Below are 22,633 nucleotides of genomic sequence, written 5' to 3' on the forward strand. Positions count from 1 at the left end.
CACAGTGCATTAAATACATTTGTTAAACTTTCTCTCCTTCTGTCTATTTTCCAGACCGGCTACCTTTCACAATTCCAGTCTTCTGAGTGTTTGTGTGCCCCTGTTTGCCATCCCATCATGCAGCTGGTGAGCCTGGCCTGGGTGATGTCCCTGGCCGCCCCACTAGTCTGCTATGGCTTTACCACACGCGGTCAGGCCCTGCGTGGGAGGGTTCAAGGCGACCGACGAAACATCAGACCCAACATCATACTCATTATGACAGATGACCAGGACGTGGAGCTGGGTGAGCATACCAGATGCATTTTATCATTAATGGCCCATCTGTTCTGCAGACAAATGAGGTGAAGACCTCATTCACCGCTCATGAGGGCTCTGTCAGTGCTCGGCACGCAATGCTTATGAATCAGCAAGTAGTCTGGAAAGTTGCTGTAGAGATTAATACATGTGATAATACTGTTTAGAAAACATGAGTTTGGAATTGTAGATCGAAAAGAAACTTTATTATCACCAAACAGTCCAGATGTCTGCATTTGTACTCGTCACTTAAATATTTGGAGATACGGTTTTTGGGGTAGTTGGGTTTACATTTTGTAATTTACTGTAATAAGATTTGTGTTATCACTTTGCTCTTTAGCTTCTTACTTTACCAGCTGAGCTACAGGAACACTGAACATTTAGGTGGAGCATTAGCAGTGCTGACCTTGTGGATCCAGTGAACACACACTTATTTAAAAAAAAAAAGTGTCTTAAATGCACTGTATGACATTTGTTGTTGCCAAGTGTCTGCTAAATGCATACATGTAAATGTAATTTTAGACATTCTGGAATTTGAAGCATTTTGCCAGACTTATCCAATGAATTAAACACTAGCATCAGTCAGGCATTGGGGATTTTTTATTCTGAGTGCCGTTCCTTAAAAAAACACCAAGCCCATGTATTTGAACCTAAGGGAAATGATTTAGCCTGCTTAGACTTTGATGCAATGTCTTGGAAGCATTAGCTTCCTTGCTCCTACTAGCCCTCTTGATCTGCCACCCAAGACCTTTGTTTAGTTTCTGTCCCATTGAAGCTATGTCAGACATGTATGGTAAGCCTAACTGTTATCACTGGATCAGGTTCCTTCCTTAGAGTCTAACATTCAACAGGTCTCAATCTCAGACTGTCATCACACGTTTGACTTATTTCCTCTTTTAATATTTAACGGCTTCGCTCAGACATTTGAGAGGCCAGGGGCCGTAGTCCACCAACCACAGCCAATCATTGCATTGCCACAGAACCTGCAGGGAACCTTCTCCACAGCTTTTTTTAATGGATTCTTCCAACAGCATGACGTATATTAAGATCCATTTGAGGTTTGGGTTAGGTTAAGTTTCCTCACTAAGAGCTTGGTACTAAATTTTAATGCGTCTCGTTTGGTGCGGCAGGTTCGTTGCAGGTGATGAACAAAACCCGTAAGATTATGGAGGACGGGGGTACGTCGTTCACAAATGCCTTTGTGACCACGCCCATGTGCTGTCCATCACGCTCCTCTATGCTGACCGGAAAGTACGTTCACAACCACAACACGTACACCAACAACGAGAATTGTTCCTCACCTTCCTGGCAAGCTCAGCATGAGCCACGTTCCTTTGCGGTTTATTTAAACAACACTGGATATAGAACTGGTAAGTAAACTTTGTATAGAATTAAAGCCTAAATCTACTAGCTTTGCACACAACAATAGATACTTAAACTCAGCATTCAACTTGGGCCCTCTCCCAAATGGCACCTTAAACACACCGGCCTTTCTACAATTCTGCACTTTCATGACGTAATGCAGCTTTGGCACTGTCCCAAATGGCACACTCCGGACTTGTGGACTTCCTCAGAGTCCACACTTTGACATCATGTAGTGCAGACCTAAGAGGCCCTTGACACGAGTCCACGAGGGTGCACCGGAGTCATATTTTGGGACAGACTCTAGCATCACACCGGAAATGGGAAGAGAAGTTACCCATCAGTGTAAAATCTCCCCCCATCTGTTGCACTTTCGCAAGGACTTGTGGGTTGGTACACTATATTAAGCCTGCAGCCGTGCAAGCTTCACCAAAGACTGCATCAAGAGTGCCAAGGGGTGCACTGATGGGGACACTTCGAAGCATAAAAATGACAGATGGGACACCCTACAGCAGGGATGGGCAACTTCGGTCCTGGAGGGCCGGTGTCCTGCAGAGTTTAGCTCCAACTTGCCTCAGCACACCTGCCTAAAAGTTTCTAGTATGCCTAGTAAGACCTTAATTGGCTGTTTCAGGTGTGTTTAATTATGGTTGGAGCTAAACTCTTCAGGACACCGGCCCTCCAGGACCGAAGTTGCCCATCCCTGCCCTACGGATTCATAGACTAAGGGTGCGTGTGCAATTTAAGGCCACGATACCGAAAGTCCACATGAAGTGTGCCATTTGGGACAGGCCCTTTGACTGTCAGGAAAGTCGTCTTCAAGGACAAATATTGACGGAAAAGGGGGCGCCCATGAGCATCCTTTTTAAACCTAAACTGAAAAATGGTCTTGTGGATTAACCGACCATGCATGTGGCGGCTATTCTGAGTCCACAAAGCTGAGGCAGACTTGCTCCATCTCTTCTGAAATGTGTATTAGCTTAATTTAGAGGGATTAAATCATAGAACACATGAATGCAATTACAAAACTCAGGTTTATGGGAACTACTGAAGGTCATTTCAGACTTTTGTTGGCACCTCACTGGACATGTTTATATGTTTTCTTATTGCCCAACAGCTTTCTTTGGGAAGTACCTCAATGAGTACAACGGCAGTTACATCCCACCTGGGTGGCGCGAATGGGTGGGTCTGATCAAAAATTCCCGTTTCTATAATTATACTGTCTGTCGGAATGGAAACAAGGAGAAGCATGGAGCGGATTATGCCAAGGTATGTGCTTTTTGGTCACATAAATTCACGGCTTTGTCACCGTGCCAAAGGCTTCTTTAGTTTAAGCTCAATTGTAAGGTCTGTTCCCCACTAATTTCAGACCTCTAATTGCATATAAAAAGGATCTGGTTGACTCCACATGGAATGTGAATAGATTAAAGGGGGTACAGGGAGCTAAAGACACACAAAATAAAGACACTGGTATCTTCAGATAACTACACTGACTTATACTCTGTAAACAATAAAGAGAGGATGCCCTTGGGGGCAAAGATTCTTGTCGAAAAATATGCAAGGAAAGTATGCAAATGTATATAATACCTAATAACTTGGGTATACAACAGTGCACACATGATAAAGAAAGATTAACATAATCTTTTATTTGAGCAAAAGTGATAACCTGTGTTTAAACAGTTTAATTTGGCATGGCCACCTTACATCTCCACACTATGTTTTGGAGCTGCTGTCAAACGTTTTTGGCTTGTCTTATTGCAGTCTTATAAGCAACACATTTTTGGCTAATGTGGAATTTGTGCAGAGGTTTCATGGTTTGGGCACAAACTGACCTGGATTCATTTTTAGAGAGTAGTTTATGGGATGAGCAAATAAATGTTGTGGACTGTTACTTAACTGTCAATAACCTGCTTGTTGAATTGGTTGAAGGTGTTAAGTTACCCTCAAGTGGAGAGCCGCAAGGGGCAAGGTTTCTCCACTGAGGGCTGGAGATATTTCGTGGCTGTGCGCTCAAGTGGTTCCTGGAAACCCTCTGCGACACTACGTTCCTCTTAAAAGATTGAGACCTGAGGCTTATAGGGATTATATAGGTATGTCTTAGGCGTAGAGAAAATGATTGAGTGCTTAAAACATCTTGGATAGGAATGTTCCTCAAACTTTGTGTACCAAAATGACCCTACAATATGTCTCATCATAGAAGAATGCCACACGTTTTAAATTAACTGTAGTTTGTTTACTTTTGTCAACATGTAAACCAATGAGAGCTTGACTCGTTGTGCCTCAGTAGTTTCATAACAGTTTGTGCTTTTGAGTCAATCCAGGCAAAACATAGTTTTTTTTAGATCTATTCTCAAATGTATTGGTCAGGTAAAGCACATTCATATCTTTGGTACGGTGTCGTTTAATTCACTTATTGCTACTTCGCTTACACAGCAATCATTTATTTTGGAAAACAATCCACTTAACAATCTCTAAACAAGACATTCTCTACAACGGATGCCAGTAACTGCTTGTTTTAGCAATGTGATAGATGGGGGGTGGTTGAGGCTTTCCCACAATCATACCAGACCAGAAGTACAGCCATAAAGGGGCTTACACGTGATTTTTACCCCGAAGCCCTCGCGCACATTCCTTCTGAGCCTCATAGCAATAAGATTAAGACCTCAGCATTGTCATAACAGTAGCTCTATAGAGGGCTATAACCCTCTCCTAACATTGATTGAAGGTGTCAGCACCCTTGTCGTGCATAATACCGAGTTACAACATCATGGCTTGGTTCTGTAAGCAAACATGATCTGCTGGGCAGTCTGTGTGCTATGGTGCTGTTGTGTTGGTTATCATGTCAGGCTGTGGAAAATTTATTCATTGCTTTTTAGACCAATAACCACTAAAATGGCTTTTAAAAGTGTCTCGGATTTCCTCACAGACAAGACAAGTTCCTCGTTACATCTTCTGTCTTCTGCTCATTCCAGGACTACTTCACTGATTTGATCACCAACGACAGCATCAACTACTTCCGAATGTCCAAGCGCATGTACCCGCACCGACCGGTGATGATGGTGATCAGCCACGCAGCACCTCATGGTCCGGAAGATTCAGCTCCACAGTTTTCCGAGCTCTTCCCAAATGCTTCCCAGCACATGTGAGTGACTTTGCGCTACATTCTGCTAGAGCAACAACCGTGAGCTTCACTAAACCCATTATATCCTGCACAAGAGCCAAGCCTCCTAAAACAGGCACTGGCATTGGAATTGTTGAGTCTAGATTTTTTATTGTTCTGTATGTATTTAAAATAGGATATCCAAAGGATAGACAAGGCCCCATGTTTCAGAATAACAGTGGTATTCCTAGCAGATAATTTTTTCCCATAAATTTTACACCATTTATAATTTGGCTCGCAGGTAAATATAAGTTTTAGGAATTTTTGCGGTGTTATATTTTTGGATGCTCCATTAAGATTTTTGTCCTACTGGAGAAATCCAGTTCTCGCATGACACTGCCACTGTGAAGCCCAAATGATTTATCATCTAAGTTCAGGCACATGTCAAGCAGGATGATGAAGAGGAGAGATTTTTATGGACTTGACTTTGGTGCCAAGACCTTGTTGGTTTCATTGCACTATCATCAGTCAGACTCGTATTCTGCACATGGTGTTATGGCAATAAGCCAGCTAACTCCAAGTCTTTAGCATCCCAGGCATTTCACAGTCATGTTAAGGACAAGATTCCACTTTTGTCCCTCTGCCCTATCCGTTTCTCGCTCCTTATACAGTTTTTCAGTTTGTCTTCCTACACACATGCTTGCCCCTTTACCTATCAATCATGCCATTCACCCTTCAGGTTTTGTGATGTGTGGAATGCATTGTCTTTGAAGACCCTTTGTGTTATTAGTATCTTTTTTAAAGCGCATGCTTCGAATTCTGAATAGCTCACACTTGGATACTCCAAGATTCACGTTGACCAATGAGTTGCTCTGAAGCCAAAAGAGTTGCCTGGCAGGTTATGCCAAATTAATAAAACAGATGGCAGATGTAGGGTGCATTAAGGGATGTTACTGCAGGGTTTCAGACGTTACTGTTGGGCCATTTTGAAGCCAAAGTGAGCAAGTGAAATTTGTATTGGTTACACTAACAGCCAAGCATACGCTTTGACATAATTATGGTTTATTCCTGGACCCGCCACAGTGATTATGTAAAATAATTTTGGTGCCAGTCTGGAGGTTTGCGGTGGGGTAAGTGATACAAATGATCTAGAATGCTTAAGGGCTGCATAAAAAAAGCCTGATCATGAAATGCATTTGGCAGGCATGAAGTGTTAATCCTTATTACTCTGACACTCTACAAATTCGCTTGTTGTGTTTTAGGAATCACATTGAGTCAATAGCAGTTTTGTTGTAAACTAAACTTGATACGTTGTTCCTGCATCACCACAATTTGCCATAAATACATCATTATGCCGACACCCTACTATTGCAAAGAGAATGGTTTCTTTTGTGTAGTATATTCGTTTGCCTTACAGTGTACACAGTGACCTCTTCACCCAGTCAAAGACAGACTGAGGAGAAGAGGGTAGAACACATCCACTCCAAATGTAGTTTTCTTGTTGCCATCATTCATTGACCCCAGGCACGGTAACGCACTGCCTGGAAATCTTTGGTGAAGCGTCTCTTCTGCACAATCCTTCAGCTGTGGAAGGAGCCCAGATGCAATCAACAGGTGGCCATCTCTAGCCTTAGCTCAACAAACAAGTCCACAACCTCCTGTTTGCCCAGCTTTTTATTCTCCACTTCAAATGCAAATGACTTATAGCTCTGTCATTGCTGGACTTATTACAAACTTTATTTTGGGCCCGAAGGCTGGGGAAGCTATTATTTTTCTTTTGCATGTGCCAACCCTCAAACGATTAAACGCTGCCAAGAAACTCCAAGATTCTCAGCTTGGTGTGAGAAGAGATTGAGCTGAAACCCAAGAAAAACATCTCGCAAAGAGAATTAGTACATTTCCGTGGAGGGCGTGTGGGGTGGAGGGGGTGACCGCTCCATTATTGATGCTTGTCAAGTGTGTTATACAACAAGACAGTTCCAACAACCACAAGTGCTTACGAAATGGCAGACAGGTGCATGTTTTGCTCACAGTGGCATGTTGTGCTCTTCTGCGCAGAACACCCAGCTATAACTACGCACCAAACATGGACAAGCACTGGATCATGCAGTACACAGGCCCGATGAAGCCAATTCACATGGAGTTTACCAATTTTCTGCACAGGAAGAGGCTCCAGACATTGATGTCTGTAGATGACTCGGTGGAAAAGGTCAGTGGTTTTGTCTTGCTTTAGACCTCAAATATTCAAAAGATGTCCAGAAATCAAAATGTGTGTTTGCTGTGTCTTTTAGATATACAATACTCTAGTGGAGACTGGGGAACTCGACAATACTTATATCATTTACACAGCCGACCATGGTTACCACATAGGACAGTTTGGTCTGGTAAAGGGGAAGTCCATGCCATATGATTTTGACATCAGGGTACCTTTCTTTGTTCGAGGTCCTAATGTGGAATCAGGGGCCAGGTAAATTAAAGTTATACCTGAAATTTGTTAAATGCACTATGCATGCCATAACAAGGGGTGAGAACCAAAGGGGCGCAAGTGACATTTCACCAACTTTAAAAGAGGGCCAGGACTTTTGGGTGAATCTCCATTTGTCAAATGTCACTAAGCCCTTCTGGTTCTCACCCCTCGATAAGCTCTTTTCCATGCACGCTACTAAATTTCTTTGCAGGTTTATCATTATTTTGGTTTTTTTTCCAAGGAACAACCATCTTGTGCTGAACATAGATCTTGCACCCACAATCCTGGACATTGCGGGCCTGGACACTCCATCAGATATGGATGGAAAATCTATCATGAAACTTCTGGAGCAGGAAAAGACTGGAAACAGGTAAGATGAATCCCTTCCTTAGAAAATGTATTCCCGTAGTCTGAAGAGAAACAGATGATTGTGGAGTATGTCATTTGTGTATTTAAGTAATTTACCAAAGTTGAATGATTCGTGAACATTTGGGGTTAATTTACAATGCTGTAAATGCTTTGGGGTTCCTGCCACCCCTGATGGCAAGAAATGTCAAGCAGATTAAGATGTCATTAGTCAGGCCAAACTAAACATCTGCGTATGGCACGCAAATAAGCAGAATACTGAGAAAGAAATTAAATATTTGCATTTTCGTTTTTCAGATTCAAACCCAACCGGAAACCTAAAGTCTGGAGGGACACATTCCTCGTGGAGCGGGGGTAAAGCAAACATCATTTCAATCACACTTTAAAACCAATGCAGAATGTGTGAAAATAAATAAATTTGAATTGATTTATTTAGTATGCGAGGTTCACCGCGTACAATGCGAATAGTTGTGTTCCAGTATTTTGACAAGAGATTGCAAAAGATAAAATGTTGTGTATTTTAGATTCCACTGTGTAAAGTCATTCTAGGTTGTAAGTTATTTTAGAGTTTAAATTTAAAAAAGTCTTTGCAAAATTTTAACCCTTTAATTTTTTGTTATTCTTTTATCAAACGTGTCCGCTGCACCTCAGCTTCTTAGATCTGATGCTCTCGTTGTCAGATAAGTGTCAGTAAAACAAAATGCTCAAGACAGAAACAAATCCTCCCCCCGGGAAAATTATGACATTGCCGAACTTGATATTCGTGCAAAGCGTTTGGTATGTAGGTATGGCTTTGAGAATAAACTCCTTTCCTGAAACGAATTGCTTCTGGATATCTATCGTGTCTGTAGATAGTTTCTCATGACACATATCCAAAAATATGCTATACAGTAGGTATTTCCAAGGCCCTTTTATCTATTAGACAGACGAGGTTGATTTTGAAATGCGTGGATTTGAAGGCTATTGTGCATTGTGGCGCCCTAACATTCCCCATGTCGCTGAGAAAAGACTATCAGTTTGTTTAATGCTGAACAGCCTTAAGCGAAAAACAAAGCGTGGGCTAAATAAAGAAGATTTTTCTCTGAATGGTGTAATCGTAATTGATCAGTACCGGCTGTTGTTGCCGTGACTAAGTGAGTGTTGTGCGTAAAACCAGACCACTGGCTCTAAATGTGTTTACACCAAAATGCCATTAATTCAACCTGTTTTGCACAGTCACGACAAGCGAATTTAAGGGAAGTCAGATTTACCACTTCATTTATCAGGTCTGGTGAAATCATGTAGAGGGTTCATTTACACTACAGAGATTATTCTCAATGCTTTGTTTATTTTATGACAGGCTGTTTGCAACAACCCTACATTTATAAGTCAAAAGTGAAAAAATGGTTTTCCCAGTTATGTTTGTGTCCTGTAAATGTAGAAACTGGGGTCAATTCAGTGGCACATGGTCAAATGACTTGCCTCTAACCGGCACCCCAAAGCATGCCGGCATTAAATTGCAAACTTTTTGCACACTTTTGTCATTGCAGCAAAATTCTGCGCAAGAAAGAAGACACCGTAAGCAGCGTGAACACCCCACATAATAACAATCTGCCCAAGTACAAGAAGGTGAAGGAGGTGTGTCAACAAGCCGAGTTTCAGACGCCCTGCGAACAGCCGGGACAGGTATCGTATCAAATGCACACATCTTTGCAGCTGCCTATGGTGTAGTACCACGGCCTTGGCCCTATTAATTATTCATCTGTGCTTTTTTAAGGAAGCTTTTCTTCCTAATATCTCAACCTTATGATTGAAGACATTCATTTGCACTTTTAAGTGAAACCGGAGATTGGAGATTTTAGCCAAAAGCTGAAGTCTTGCGAATGGTGCCGCTGCAATTTAAACTGAAATTTACAACAAATTAGGAATAAGTGGAGATTGTATGCAGTGCGCTGATGAAAGAAAGCTACAAGCGGTGCGCCTGGTCTACCAGACCTTCTGTGTTGTGGCAATGAATCTTGAGGCTGAACGTTACAAATTGGTACAATTTTAGGTAGCGTAAATGCAGACGGTATTTCAAGGACCGAACTAATGCAAACCAGATTATTTTTATGGTCAGGTTAAGTGTTCGCCTGCAACACTTTGTCTGGGAATTTGATTGAATGCAGAAAAAGTCATTTGCGCGGGCTTGGAATAACACGCATAGGTTTTCGTCTTTTCATCTTAGTCCAGTCACCTGCCAGAACAAAGGTGAAGTGTTCGAGAAAGACCCCTTCCATATTTTATGAATGCATCCAGTGAATGAAGTCTTTATACATCATTGAAGTCAACATGAAGACAAAATTGACCGTGTTTACTTTAATACATACATTCTCGATCTTATGGTGCATGTTATTTTAAGTAAAAAAAATTTTTTTATTGAAATATAGGAACATACTCTTAAAAGATGAAGTGCATCTTGCAAGATTTCTTGTAAATTGGCAAATTTTATCAGACTCTTAAAAGGATTCTGCCAACAAACCGGTATTTCTGAATGACTTGATTAGGTGAAATTGAAGAAAAATTCTGTAATGAGTGTATAATGCCAAGAGCATTCAGTTAATATCATTACCTAATTTTTGCAGTTTAAAAGGCTTTTATGTCTTGCGTTTTATTTTGCCTGGTTTCATTCTGTGTGTCCACTTTGCAAAACCCAGTCAATTTCAATTGATACATTTATATACGGTCCTATGTTTTTTTCCTCATCGAATAGCATGTATTCAGAAATAAGGTGCATAACCATTATTGCACCGTATTAAAGGGATACTCCAGGCAAATTTTAAATTTACCCCATGATTTACCCTCAAGCAATCTGAAACACACATGTCCATCTTTCAGACGAACACATTGAGTTATTTTAGTATTAAAGGGGCCATGCCACAAGACTTTAAGATGTCAAATAAATCTTTGGTGTCCCCAGAGCACATATGTGAAGTTTTAGCTCAAAATACCATATAAATAATTTATTATAGTATGTTAATTGCCACTTTGTAGGTGTGCGCAAAAATGCGCCATTTCGGGTGTGTAATGAGCTGATGAAATTCAAACACTGATCACAATGATGGTGGTTTGTTGCAATTAAAACTCAATTGTGCTATTCTCTGCACTAAATGGCAGTGCTATGGTTGGATAGTGCAGATTAAGGGGTGGTATTATAATAAGAGCTCCTTATGACATCATAAAGAGAGCCAAATTTCAACGACCTATTATTTCATGTGCTTGTAGAGAATGGTTTACCAAAACTAAGTTACTGGGTTGATCTTTTTCAAAAAAAAATTTAGGTTGATAGAAGCACTGGGGACCCAATCATAGCACTTACACATGGAAAAAGTCAGATTTTCATGCCATGGCCCCTTTAATTATGTCTTTGCTATTCCAAGCTTTATAATGAGAGAAAACTGAGATCAGGGAACAACTTCTGACTTGAAACCCCCAAAAAAGTGCATTCGGCCTTCACAAAGGTAATCCACACGGCTCCTTAATGGGGTCTTCTGCGGGTGAGCGATGCGATTTTGTAAGAAAAATATCCATATTTCAAACTTTATAAACGATATAATACCTAGCTTCCAGTAACAGCACCATCTTGGACTTAGACGTGAGAGTTTTAGCGTAGTGAGCTTTAGTTGCCATTGGTACGTTACGCGGTGACTCATGTGAGTCCAAGATGGTGTCATTATAAAAATAAATAGCTACCAGTAAAGTTTCTTACAAAATTGTACCGATAACCCACAGAGGACCTTATTTACTCCTTGGAGCTGTGTGGATTGCCTTTGTGAGGGATGGATGCACTTTTTTTATGCTTTTAGAGTCGGTGGTTGTTCCCTGATCCCTGTTTTCCACTGTTATAAGCTTGGAAAAGCAAAGACATTACCAAAGGAAATTCCAAATCTGTTTGTCTGAAAAATGATGGACATGTGTATCTCGGATACCTTAAGAGTGAGTAAATCATGGAAAAATGTTGATATTTGGCTGAAGTATCGCTTGAAGTAAAATGGGTTGCAAATTCAGTTTCGCAAATTAAAGTTGAGATTTTACCGCAAGACTTTGATTTGAGATTTATTCAAAACTATTACAGTCAGATGGCGTTATTCCCTTAAATGCTTGCATAGCTCTGTATATTTTCATCTTGTTAACAAATTCACTTATCTCTTTCTAACCAACCCCTGAATGCATACAAGATGTGAAAAAATTGTCATGCTTTAGGTGTTAAACACAGGTCTGTCACTTCCAGGTCAAGTCTCGGCATGTGATGCGTATCAGTGCATCTTTCTAAGCTTCTGCTTTCGTCTGATAATGCACAAAGTTGTGCAATGATGTTTTTAGTGCAATACTTAAACTGCTGTCCTCCACAGCTTGCAGTAAGGTCAACAAGGCCAGTATGTGTGATTGAAAGTTTATGCCTGTGTACGTTTCTGTTTCTGCCTGAGTTTGAGTTGTGTCTCTGTCATTCAAGTAGTAAAGTAGCGAGGCTTTGCATAGTTGGCTGTAGCTCTGTTTGCTTATGTCTGTTTGACTAGTGGCTTTTTGGAGCCCGTCTGTGTGTGTGTGTGTGTGTGTGGATGTGAGAGTCAGGCAAGCTCAATCTATGTTTGTGTGCGTATGCCCTGCTGTATGTCTGTCTGGATGAACTACACGAGTAGAAATGCTCATGCTAGCTTTGGCTGGCTCCTTTTTTGGTTTATTACCTTGCAAACAAGCATTTGTCTGCTGTCCATTTTTCTTGCAAGCCTGCAGACAGATATCTGCCAGCTTGCAGATACGTGAACTCTGTGAGCTTCACAGGGACACGAAGCAAGGCTGTAGCCATTTTTTGGTATTTAAAGGGATAGTCAAATTTCTTAAAAAAATCCAGATAATTTTCTTGCCACCATGTCATCCAAAATGCCGATGTCTGTCCCTGTTCAGTCGAGAAGAAATAGTTTTTTGCGGAAAACATTCCAGGATTTTCCTCATCCCAATGGACTCCAATGGACCCCAACACCCAACAGCCCCAATGCAGTTCAAAACTGCAGTTTCAAAGGACTGTAAACGGTCTTAATTGTTGGCAATAAAAATAAAAATATGCACTTTTAAACCACAACTTCTCGCCTTTCTCTGGTCCTGTGACGCGCCAGCGCGACAATGTAATACGTCATCACGTCAAGAGGTCACGGATTGACATATGCGAAACTACATCCAGTGTTTACAAGTGTGGAGAATGAGGACCGTTCCGACGTTGTATGTCGAATGATACTAATTAATGTCTTTGTGTCAGTTTATTGTTTAAAATGGTCTGCAAATGTGCGTTTCATAAATGTAACGCGTGACCTTTCCACGTCATTGTGCAATTACGTGAGGTCGCGTTGGCGTGTCACAGGACCGGAGATAGATGAGAAGTTGTGGTTTAAAAGTGCATTTATTTTTCTTGCCAAAAATGACAATCGTTTCACTAGATAAGACCCTTATGCTTCGTTTGAGATCATTTAGAGTCCTTTGAAGCTGCAATTTTAAACTGCATTAAAACGGTTAAGTGTTGGGGTCCAGTAAAGTCCATTAAAATGAGAATCCTGGAATGTTTTCCTCAAAAAACATAATTTCTTCTCAACTAAACAAAGAAAGACATCAACATTTTGGATGACATGGTGGTGAGTACATTATCTAGATTTTTTTTTTTAAATGGACTAATCCTTTAATATTAGGTTTACAGTATATTGCTGCTTTATGGAAAAAATTTGTGAGGTGGTGGGCCTATTCTCCCGTTGATTATGAATTAATGGAATTACTCTACGGATTCAAATGTTTGACCGCCGGGCCTTTCATTTCCACCATTCACAGACAAGAGGATTAATTTCATTCATAAAGACAGCCCCGGTTATGCAAATGAGGTGGCACGCTAAATGGTTCACCAGACAAAAAATGTCTCTCATGCTGAATTCCTCATTACAAGCCTGACTTCACACTAGTTTATTTGACTCTTTACTTTTTATAGAAATGGCACTGCGTTGAGGAAGTCAGTGGGAAGTGGCGCTTGCAGAAGTGTAAGGGGTCTCTAAAGGAGGGGTCCAAAAAGAGGGCGAGAAGTATTCGCCCACGACGCTATGACAGCAGGGAGAGAGACTGCCGCTGTGGAGACCGACCTTACAAAACGGCCAAGGCGGAGCGACGGGCACACAGACAGTTCGGCCAGAGCAGTGGTCCACGTAAGTACACTTATATACACGGCCACCACATTCAGGTAATGTGCAGTGAGTCTATCGGCTGTTTAACCCTTTAACTGGCGCAGCCCTTTTTGAGTTGGGGGTGGTGAAAAGGTGATGTACACCTTCAAATGAATATAACTCATTTTTTTTCTTGTTTTAATGAAGACACTTTAATGTTTTTACAGAAGTGTTTGGAGGTGAAAAATATTTTAGTTTAGTTTACATTTATTTGTAATAAATAAAAAATGCAATAGTGCTATTTTTAATACATTAAAATTATCAAAAGACTGAGGTTTGTGTTGGTTTGCTGCATACTCTTGTCTCAAATTATTAAATTACAGTTACTGCATTATTATTACTGCTAGAAGGTTTTGAAATATGAAAACTATATTCCTAGACCGTTCCAACAATATATAGTTTGTCGTGATAAATTAACACTTACATGAAAAATATTGAAGTAAACTTGCTCACGGGACAGCGCCAGTTAACAGGTTTAAGGCGGTGCCATAAATGGGGCCACTTGCTATAAATTGGGTACAATATGGGGTGTGAAATAGGTCTCTGAAATGAGGTGCTTAACAGTCAAAAAATGTCAGTAGAAAGTAAAACTTTCACGCAAGTAATTTTGTTTTATTTGGGTGCATTTTATACTATGATTACGTAACATAGTAAATTAAAGGTAGAAATCAAATGTTAATTTTGTTATTTAAAAAATGTCAATATGCCATTGCTTAATATGAACAGGATACAAAATTGAATACTGGACTCCACCTACTGGTGTACCAGTGTATTTTACTGTAAGGATTAGATGAATACTCTTTCCAGTAAATCTTTTAAATCCATTCAATAAAATATCATTTCTCACATTAAAGAGACAGGGACATGTAATAAAATTTGCAGCAGTAATGTGTATTCATACTGGCTTGTGCTGATGCCCTTCTTCACGCTATAGACCTCGCTTTGTGCACACACGACCTGCCAGGTCTCTGTCGGTGGAGTTTGAGGGCGAGATCTATGATGTGGACCTGCAAGCTGATGATAAAACCCCACTTGAGCCTCGACCAATCAGCAAACGGCACTTCGAGCCAGAGGGTGACTTGGATTCAGACTTTGGGCTGGAGTCTGATGATGGCTCGGAGGAGATGCAGTCAGATGACACGAACGCCGTGGGATACCCCAGTTCTCTTAAAGTCACACATAAGTAAGATCTTTAGCTTCCCTAAAGCCATACAGAAATGTTTGATAAATGTATGACTTCATCAGAGAAGAAAGATTGAGTAAGATGTTCCATAAGCTGAGTTTTCCCATTTTCGTGGTCTTGTCAAAATGTGTTATTCCCGTTTTTCTATGCTAACAGGTGTTTCATATTAACGAACGACACTGTACGCTGTGAAAGAGAGATTTACCAATCCTCCAGAGCTTGGAAAGATCACAAGAACTTTGTGGACCAGGAGGTAAAGACTATAACAATGTCTGGTGTTTGTTTGAAAGCCTGTTCGACTGTCATTCACAGACTGTTATACAAACAAAATGAAACGATGTTTGATATGCTTGTCGCCCAGATTGAACTTCTTCAGGATAAAATGAAGAAACTGCGGGAGGTCAGAGGTCATCTGAAGAGGAGGAAACCAGATGAGTGCGACTGTGGAAAGAAGAGGTCAGTGACGGTCCTAAAATTATAGATGATGTTAATCGATCCCCTGTGTAATGGGAATTGAATTGCTTTGAGGAACATGATAGATCAGACACATTCCATGACCATCTTGTTTTCTTTTAGTCTTGGAAAAGATGTTAGAAATATATTTAAGGGTACTTTTAAATCATTTTTAAGCTTCTCTAGCACAAGTCATGGTAGAACTGAAACTTTCATATTTAGTTGTTTTGAAGATGACACATTGGTCTGCAAGTCTAAATACAGTTTGAAATCCTAAAACTTTTTTTAGCAATATACAGGAAATTATATACGGTAGGATCTAAAAAGTGACCCGTTAAAAACTTTGGGGTGCATTTATGGTTAAAATTAGCTATTTATGCATACTATAGTCATATGTAGGATGGTACTGCTAGAATAGTCAACATCTGAACGGTGAAGCCTACGGTGGCCTCGAGGTGCAAAAGTAGATGACAATGGTAAATTACTTATTTACAAGATTAAAAACAAATTTCCAATTTTTTTAACAATTTTACAATTTTTTACCAAATTTACAATGAGTGAACAAATTTTCCAAGTTTTTTTTAACAGATTTGCAAGTTTGGCAAATTTACAATGAGTGAACAAATATCCGAGTTTTTTAACAAATTTACAATGAGTGAACAAATTTACAATGAGTGAGCAAATTTACAAGTTTTTTAACAAATTTACATTTATTACGGAAAGGGTATACAATACGCTGATGTCACGCATCCGAGCCTCCGGTGGGAAGAAACCCGGAAGTATCGCCGTGAATCATATGAGAGTTGTGAATGCTATGTTGTGTATTAGGCTGTACATCCTATTAACGGAAAGAAAGTGATAATGTATAACCTTTCATCGCTTCCGAAGTGACTTAAAGGGATATTGGACCTTATTTTCAGGTAAGTGAAATAGTTTTAGTAAGCTAACGCTAGCTTTCCAAGTTGCACACGTTTTGGGTGGCAGTAATCAAAATAATTCACTGACTTTCTCATTAGATTACAGACACAAGAGGGTGCTTCAAACTTTTTAATCAGGACTGCATTGTTCGTTCGCTTCTGGGGTTACATAGACTGAAACGGGGAAGCGTGACGAGTTTATTTACATGGTGCTGTAACGTAAATTTGTTTTAAAACTTGTAATTTTGTTCGCTCATTGTAAATTTGTTTAAACACTTGTACATTTGTGTTAAAACTTGTAATTGTGTTCGCTCATTGTAAATTTGTTAATAAACTTGTACTTTTGTTCGCTCATTGTAAATTTGTTTAAACACTTGTAAATTTGTTTAAAAAAAATTAAATTTATTCACTCATTGTAAATTTGTTAAACTTGTACATTTGTTAAAAAACTTGTAAATTTGTTTAAAAAAAAAAACGTGTAAATTTGTTTTTAATATTGTAAATAAGTAATTTACCATTGTAATTTATTTTTGCCTTTCCAGGCCATGGTAGAAGCCGGATTGAACGCTCCATTGATTTGTTTTTAATCTGAAATGATGTCAAATTCATGAGTTTGTTAAAGGCCTACATGAATATATTTCAGCTAAATTTTGTTATCTTCGTTAAATTTAGTGCTGTTGTCTTCTTATTATAACCAGCTATTATAGCAAAGTGAGAGAGCAGAAAAACAATCCCGAGCGATTGAAGAATAAGAATGACCACCTCCATCCCTTTAAGTGAGTGATTCGTGTATGTGTGTCCTGAATCTTGTCTGTGTCTCCTCAGTAGTGTCTTCTCGCTGGATTTAACATCTTTCTGTATATGCGTTTGGTCTCTCTAACATACTGTACATTTATCAGTGACCATTTTGTTTAAGGATGACGTATGGTGTGTAATGTAGTGAGTTTGGGAGTTCGTTGGAGAAATGTTGGGGACTGTGGAAAACATGATTCCCAGGACCACAAAACCAGTCATATGTGTAATTTTATTTAATTGAGATGTATACAGCATCTCAAAGTTGAAATAAATAAGCTTTCGATTGACGTATGGTTTGTTAGGATAGGACAATACTTGGCCGAGATACAACTATTTGAGAATCTGGAATCTGAGGGTGCAAAACAAATCTAAATTGAGAAAATGGCTTTTGAAGTTGTCCAAATTAAGTCATTAGCAACTGCATCTACTAACAAATATAGTTTTGTAATATGTTTTGGAACATGATCTTTACATAATATTCTAATGATTTTTTGGCATTAATTAATAATAACTTTGGCCCATATGTATTGTTGGCTACTGCTAAAAAAAATACACACGTTCGACTTAAGACTGGTTTTGTGGTCCAGGATCACATTGGGTCCTGTTGTACATGCATGTGTTAGTGTGTGGATTTGTCTCAATACATAGACCATTTACAATTGCAGCATCTTTAAAAAAAAATTCATTTTTGGGTGAACTATCCCTTTAAAACGTATAATAGCACATATACAAGTTTTTCAGTGATAATAATGTTTTCATGCTTTAAAATAGCTTGTATGTATCTATACACCTTTTCCTCATTTATTTACGCAGTCATGAATATGCAAATTAGTCCCCACCTCTACTCAATAACACCAGCTTTGACCATAGAGACAGAGCGCAGTTATGCTAATTTGGAAACCACACCCACCAGGGGGAAAACAATTCAACTGTCTCCATTGACTTTGTATTGCGAGAGGCCGCCTCCTTGTCATTTCTGGCTTATAACAAAAACAGAATAATGCCTAAAAGTTGCTGTGTGACAAGATGTACAGCTAACAAGACAAAAAAATAAGTTTTTATAAGCTGTCGAGCCGTAAAACCCAGCCTTTAAGGAGAAAAAAGTGGATCGCAAACTACATTTCCCTCTGGTGGGCGCAGGTCTAATGGTATTAGTACTATGAAACGTTGCCTGTTTTCCACTTTTCTGTCTTTGAAGGCTTGTTTTTTGGGGTCGACAGCTTATAAAAACCTTATTTTTGGGTTTTTTGGCTTGTTAGCTGTACATCTTATAACAAAAACAGAATAATGCCTAAAAGCTGCTGTGTGATAAGCCAGAAATGACAAGGAGGCGGCCTCTCGCAGTGCAGGGTCAATGGAGACGGATGGATTGTTTCCCCCGGTGGGCGTAATTTTCAGGTTATGATGCGTTGCGCTCTGTCTCTATAGATGTATATGAGAAGCTCATATGCAAAAGCCACTAAACGCCTCCTCAATCAAAAATGAGATTGATATTGACTGCATGCTCTCTGCACATATACGTTCATCAAATACTTTCTCTTGGAATCCGCTTAATTCTGACCGTGAGCCATTCAGAAAGGGTCTGAGAAAAAAAAGCGAATTTACAAGAAAACATTTCAGACGCACTTAGAGGGTTTTGCAATGCATCTGAGCTATGTACGTAGTTTCAGAAACACAGCTGCTAAGTCCGGTTTCACAATGCATAACTATGTAGGTAACCAAAGCATTTTTAAACTCTGGTTTTGAGTATCTCTTTAAAAAATAGACGGCAGTGGTGGTGAATGATGAATTTGCGCATGGTTTGCGAATTAAAAACACCACATAGTCATATAAACAAGAATAAAAGCTTGATTTTCACCTCAGGGGGACTTAAAGGGATCATTTCCATCTTCTCATGACTTTTGACCCCATCCGTGTGTAGATTGGCCGGTCTGCTTCCCCCATCTCATTGTGTAATCCACCTGGGATTGAGTTTTCTTTCACCCTGGATCTAATGTTTCTCTCATTTATGCCACAGAGAGGCCATGCAGGAAGTCGACAACAAGGCTCAGCTCTACAATGAGATCCGCCGTCGGAAGAAAGAGAGGAAGGTGAGGAAGAGGCAGAAGAAAGGCGATGACTGCAGTCTTCCTGGCCTCACCTGCTTCACGCATAATAATGACCACTGGCAGACCGCCCCCTTCTGGAACTGTAAGGAAATGGTCAATGATAAATGAGTCACATTAACCTGTCCATCTAGATATAAAGCGACAATTTATTGTTCTTCACAGTGGGCGGCTTCTGTGCCTGCACAAGCTCCAACAACAACACTTACTGGTGTCTGCGAACTATCAATGACACTCACAACACGCTCTTCTGTGAATTTGCCACTGGATTCCTGGAGTACTTCGACCTTAACAGTGATCCTTACCAGGTGAGGATGCCGTATGTTTTTAGTTGGCTGCTACTTTGTTAAACATGATCGGGGAGTCAGAGGTTAGAAGCTGTGAGAAATGATCGAGTCGTGTGTCTTTTTCTCTTAATAAAAAGGGCATAGAAAGTTCACCTGTCATCAAGGTTATTTATGCTCTTTTTACTCGACTCATAAGTGCATCGTATGTTTTTGCAGTTAACAAACGCTGTATATACTGTGGAGAGAGATGTCCTGAGTCAACTGCATCAACAGCTAATGGAAATGAGAAGCTGTCAGGGTCACAAGCAGTGTAACCCCAAACCTAAGAGTCAAGATACAGGTAACGTTCTTCTTTCTGTGTGAAACGGGAAATGAAACGTGCTAGCGTCAGTTGTGTGTCGTCTTTTAGATTTTTTTCGACTGAGGATGTAATTTTGGCGTCTTCAAAAATGCATTTGAATGTGAGAAGTGCTATGTAATCGGCATCGTATTGTCTAGCATGTTTTATGGTCCGACCTTGGCATGATGCATGAACGGAGTAAATAATGTCGTGCTTTATGGTGTGATTTTTAATGGTGGATGATGGACTGATCATTACATTACTTTTCGTCTTCATCTGTTTTCTTACCAAGGCGTTGTGCTCTGATTCCAGCAGTGACATCATCTCATACTTTTGTATTGTATTCATAGCACTTCATTGAAAATGTTGCATTAAGAAATATGTATGCTGTTATATTTGATGATGTGAAAATCTATGGTGTTTTTCAACAACTCAAATTATAAAGATATACCGACACATTACTCTTTGGTGTCATTTATTAGAGGGTTTAAATGGGAGTGTTGCTAAACTTGGTTTTTGGCCTTTTCTGAGCAAAGACGCAATACTGGAAGAGGATTTGTCTGTAACATTGGATGTTGGCAGTGTAAAACATTGGGGTTTTCATTCCTCCTGAAATCTGTACACAATTTTCTTTTCGGAGAGATTGACTCATACAGATGACATCACCATAGCAAGAAGAGTAATCGTAGGAACCAGCCGTGACAGCGGCTGTGTCTCAATTGAATATTTTGATTTAGGCTGTCATGTCTGTGTTAAATGACTAAATCAAGTATGTGGCTGTGTTTAGGAAAAATGCAATTTTTTCAAAAAAAGTGTCATTGTTTATTCATCCTGGTGTCTTTTTTCTTTCCTACAATGGACACAAACCGATAGACAGATATGGTGCTTTTAGTAAAACAAATACGTATAGTGTCAACTTTCCTCTAAACCTATTGTATAATTTAATTCAAGAAAATCATTCATAGTTTGGGCGAGTCTCACAGTTTTTAGTTTTTGAGGGTTTTTTTGTGCAAACACACATCCATCTTAAGCACTTAGTAGTGAAACACAATATGCATGTTATACATGTTAGTGTGCATGCATGAGTAACATTCTTGTGTTATTCCTGATTTCATTCAAGACCGTATAACAATTGCCATCATATCACATTCATCCCTTAACTTCCTTACCATCTGACAAATGCATCTTTTCTTAATTGAAAAAGGACCACCAGGACTGTCCTTCAGAAACTCATTCATCTCAATCTCTAAATGTGGAGTTCAGATGCAAAACCCTCTAAGTGTGTCTGACATGTTTTTTGTAAATGAGCATTTTGTAAATGAGTCTTCTGCTGGATTCACATCAAACATGATAGAGGCAGCAAAAACACGCTATTCACACGTAGTTGGACGCTTAAACACTTTTGAGTTTACTCATGTCACTTCCATGAAATTCTAGTCATTCTAGTCATTCGCACGTGAAATTCTAGTCATTCTAGACATTCACACGGAAATTCACGTCATGGGAGGGGCTTCTGCGACTCCGCTCACTTCCTGTAATCATGCCACTACTAGAGCAAGCTCCTGATTGGTTAACGCAGCACAATTTTCCACCAAAGTTTTCAACTCGTGCCTTTCCTGCAGCAACGCTCAATTCGCGTCATTAGCACGAACTAAATGCGCGAATGAGGTGGATTCACGTCTGCTGCGCTAAAAGCCTCATGCCTCATTTAAAGGGACACAAGGCAAGTCTGAGTATTATTTCTCTACTAGCTCCCCCTAGTGTTTGGGAGTAAATGCTTTCTATATCTGAGACTTTACGAGACTGAAGGATACCGGGTCGGATACAGCGAACTTGCAAGTGGGGTATTCTTCCTACAGACGGTAGGGGCGGGCGAGAGAGTCTTCATTCGTCATGTAATGAGTCATTTAACCATATACAGACTTACGAAGATGATTAATTAACATAAAAATGCTGCCTTGTGTCTCTTTAACTTCGTGTCATGCGAATTTTTCGCTCGAGTTGAATATTTTCAACTTGGGCGAAGATGCGTTTGAGGCGAATAATGCGTGTTATGCGGCAAACGTGCCGCCCATATTGTGTCATTCGCATCGCCCCACGCGAGGACGCATCTGATTGCGTCTTTGCATTGACTTTGTATGTAATCTACTCGCGCAAATCGTTTGAACTCGCACGTAAACGCATCTTTACATTGACTTAACATTGATATCACTCGCGCTTGACGCCTCTACAGTGGCTGGTGTAAACGTAGCATTATATTTGGGTTCAGTAATTTCACAATAATTGCAATGAAAAGGTTATTAGTCATTAACTGATTTAGACGCATTTGATTTTTGGTGCAGAACCCTCCACATCTTTGGATAAGACACAGTAAACAAGTGCAAAAACACTAAAGATGCAACTTGAAAAATTGCAAACAATGATATTCAGAATGTAAGAATGAGGAAACTGAACTACAGAAGGGGGCGCTGTAATCCACGTGACTGCCACAATTGGGTTGTATTCAGTAACAATGCGCATTACGTAATATTACTTTTCTGAAGTAACGAGTAAAGTAACGCATTACTTTATAAATGTACACATTAATATTTGAGTTACTTTTTAAAAAAGCAATGCGAGTTACTTTTGCGTTGAATTAATTCAATTTAAAAATAAAATAATGCACTGAATTAAACTGAACATATTAACATAAAATTGCGCGCACTGTGCGCCTGCGCAGGAACAATTTGAGTACGAAACAGAGATGGCA

The 22,633-nt window shown here is 39.8% G+C and overlaps 1 protein-coding gene across 1 annotated transcript in view; it reads left to right on the forward strand.

The window, feature by feature from the left end:
- Nucleotides 1-22,633, forward strand: part of sulf1 (sulfatase 1) — a 40,199-nt gene that overhangs the window by 13,901 nt on the left and 3,665 nt on the right. Inside the window, exons 2-18 of the mRNA XM_073863671.1 lie at nt 55-283; nt 1,425-1,664; nt 2,774-2,925; nt 4,629-4,798; nt 6,815-6,965; nt 7,048-7,223; nt 7,465-7,593; nt 7,887-7,943; nt 9,119-9,254; nt 13,576-13,783; nt 14,729-14,987; nt 15,144-15,240; nt 15,349-15,443; nt 17,056-17,133; nt 19,170-19,342; nt 19,423-19,565; nt 19,761-19,884. Of these exons, the coding sequence (XP_073719772.1) occupies nt 118-283; nt 1,425-1,664; nt 2,774-2,925; nt 4,629-4,798; nt 6,815-6,965; nt 7,048-7,223; nt 7,465-7,593; nt 7,887-7,943; nt 9,119-9,254; nt 13,576-13,783; nt 14,729-14,987; nt 15,144-15,240; nt 15,349-15,443; nt 17,056-17,133; nt 19,170-19,342; nt 19,423-19,565; nt 19,761-19,884 (2,554 nt within the window). The 5' untranslated portion in view covers nt 55-117. The remainder of the gene's footprint in view (nt 1-54; nt 284-1,424; nt 1,665-2,773; nt 2,926-4,628; nt 4,799-6,814; nt 6,966-7,047; nt 7,224-7,464; nt 7,594-7,886; nt 7,944-9,118; nt 9,255-13,575; nt 13,784-14,728; nt 14,988-15,143; nt 15,241-15,348; nt 15,444-17,055; nt 17,134-19,169; nt 19,343-19,422; nt 19,566-19,760; nt 19,885-22,633) is intronic.

This window comes from Misgurnus anguillicaudatus, chromosome 25, assembly GCF_027580225.2.
Source record: "Misgurnus anguillicaudatus chromosome 25, ASM2758022v2, whole genome shotgun sequence".
NCBI classification, from domain to species: Eukaryota; Metazoa; Chordata; class Actinopteri; order Cypriniformes; family Cobitidae; genus Misgurnus; species Misgurnus anguillicaudatus.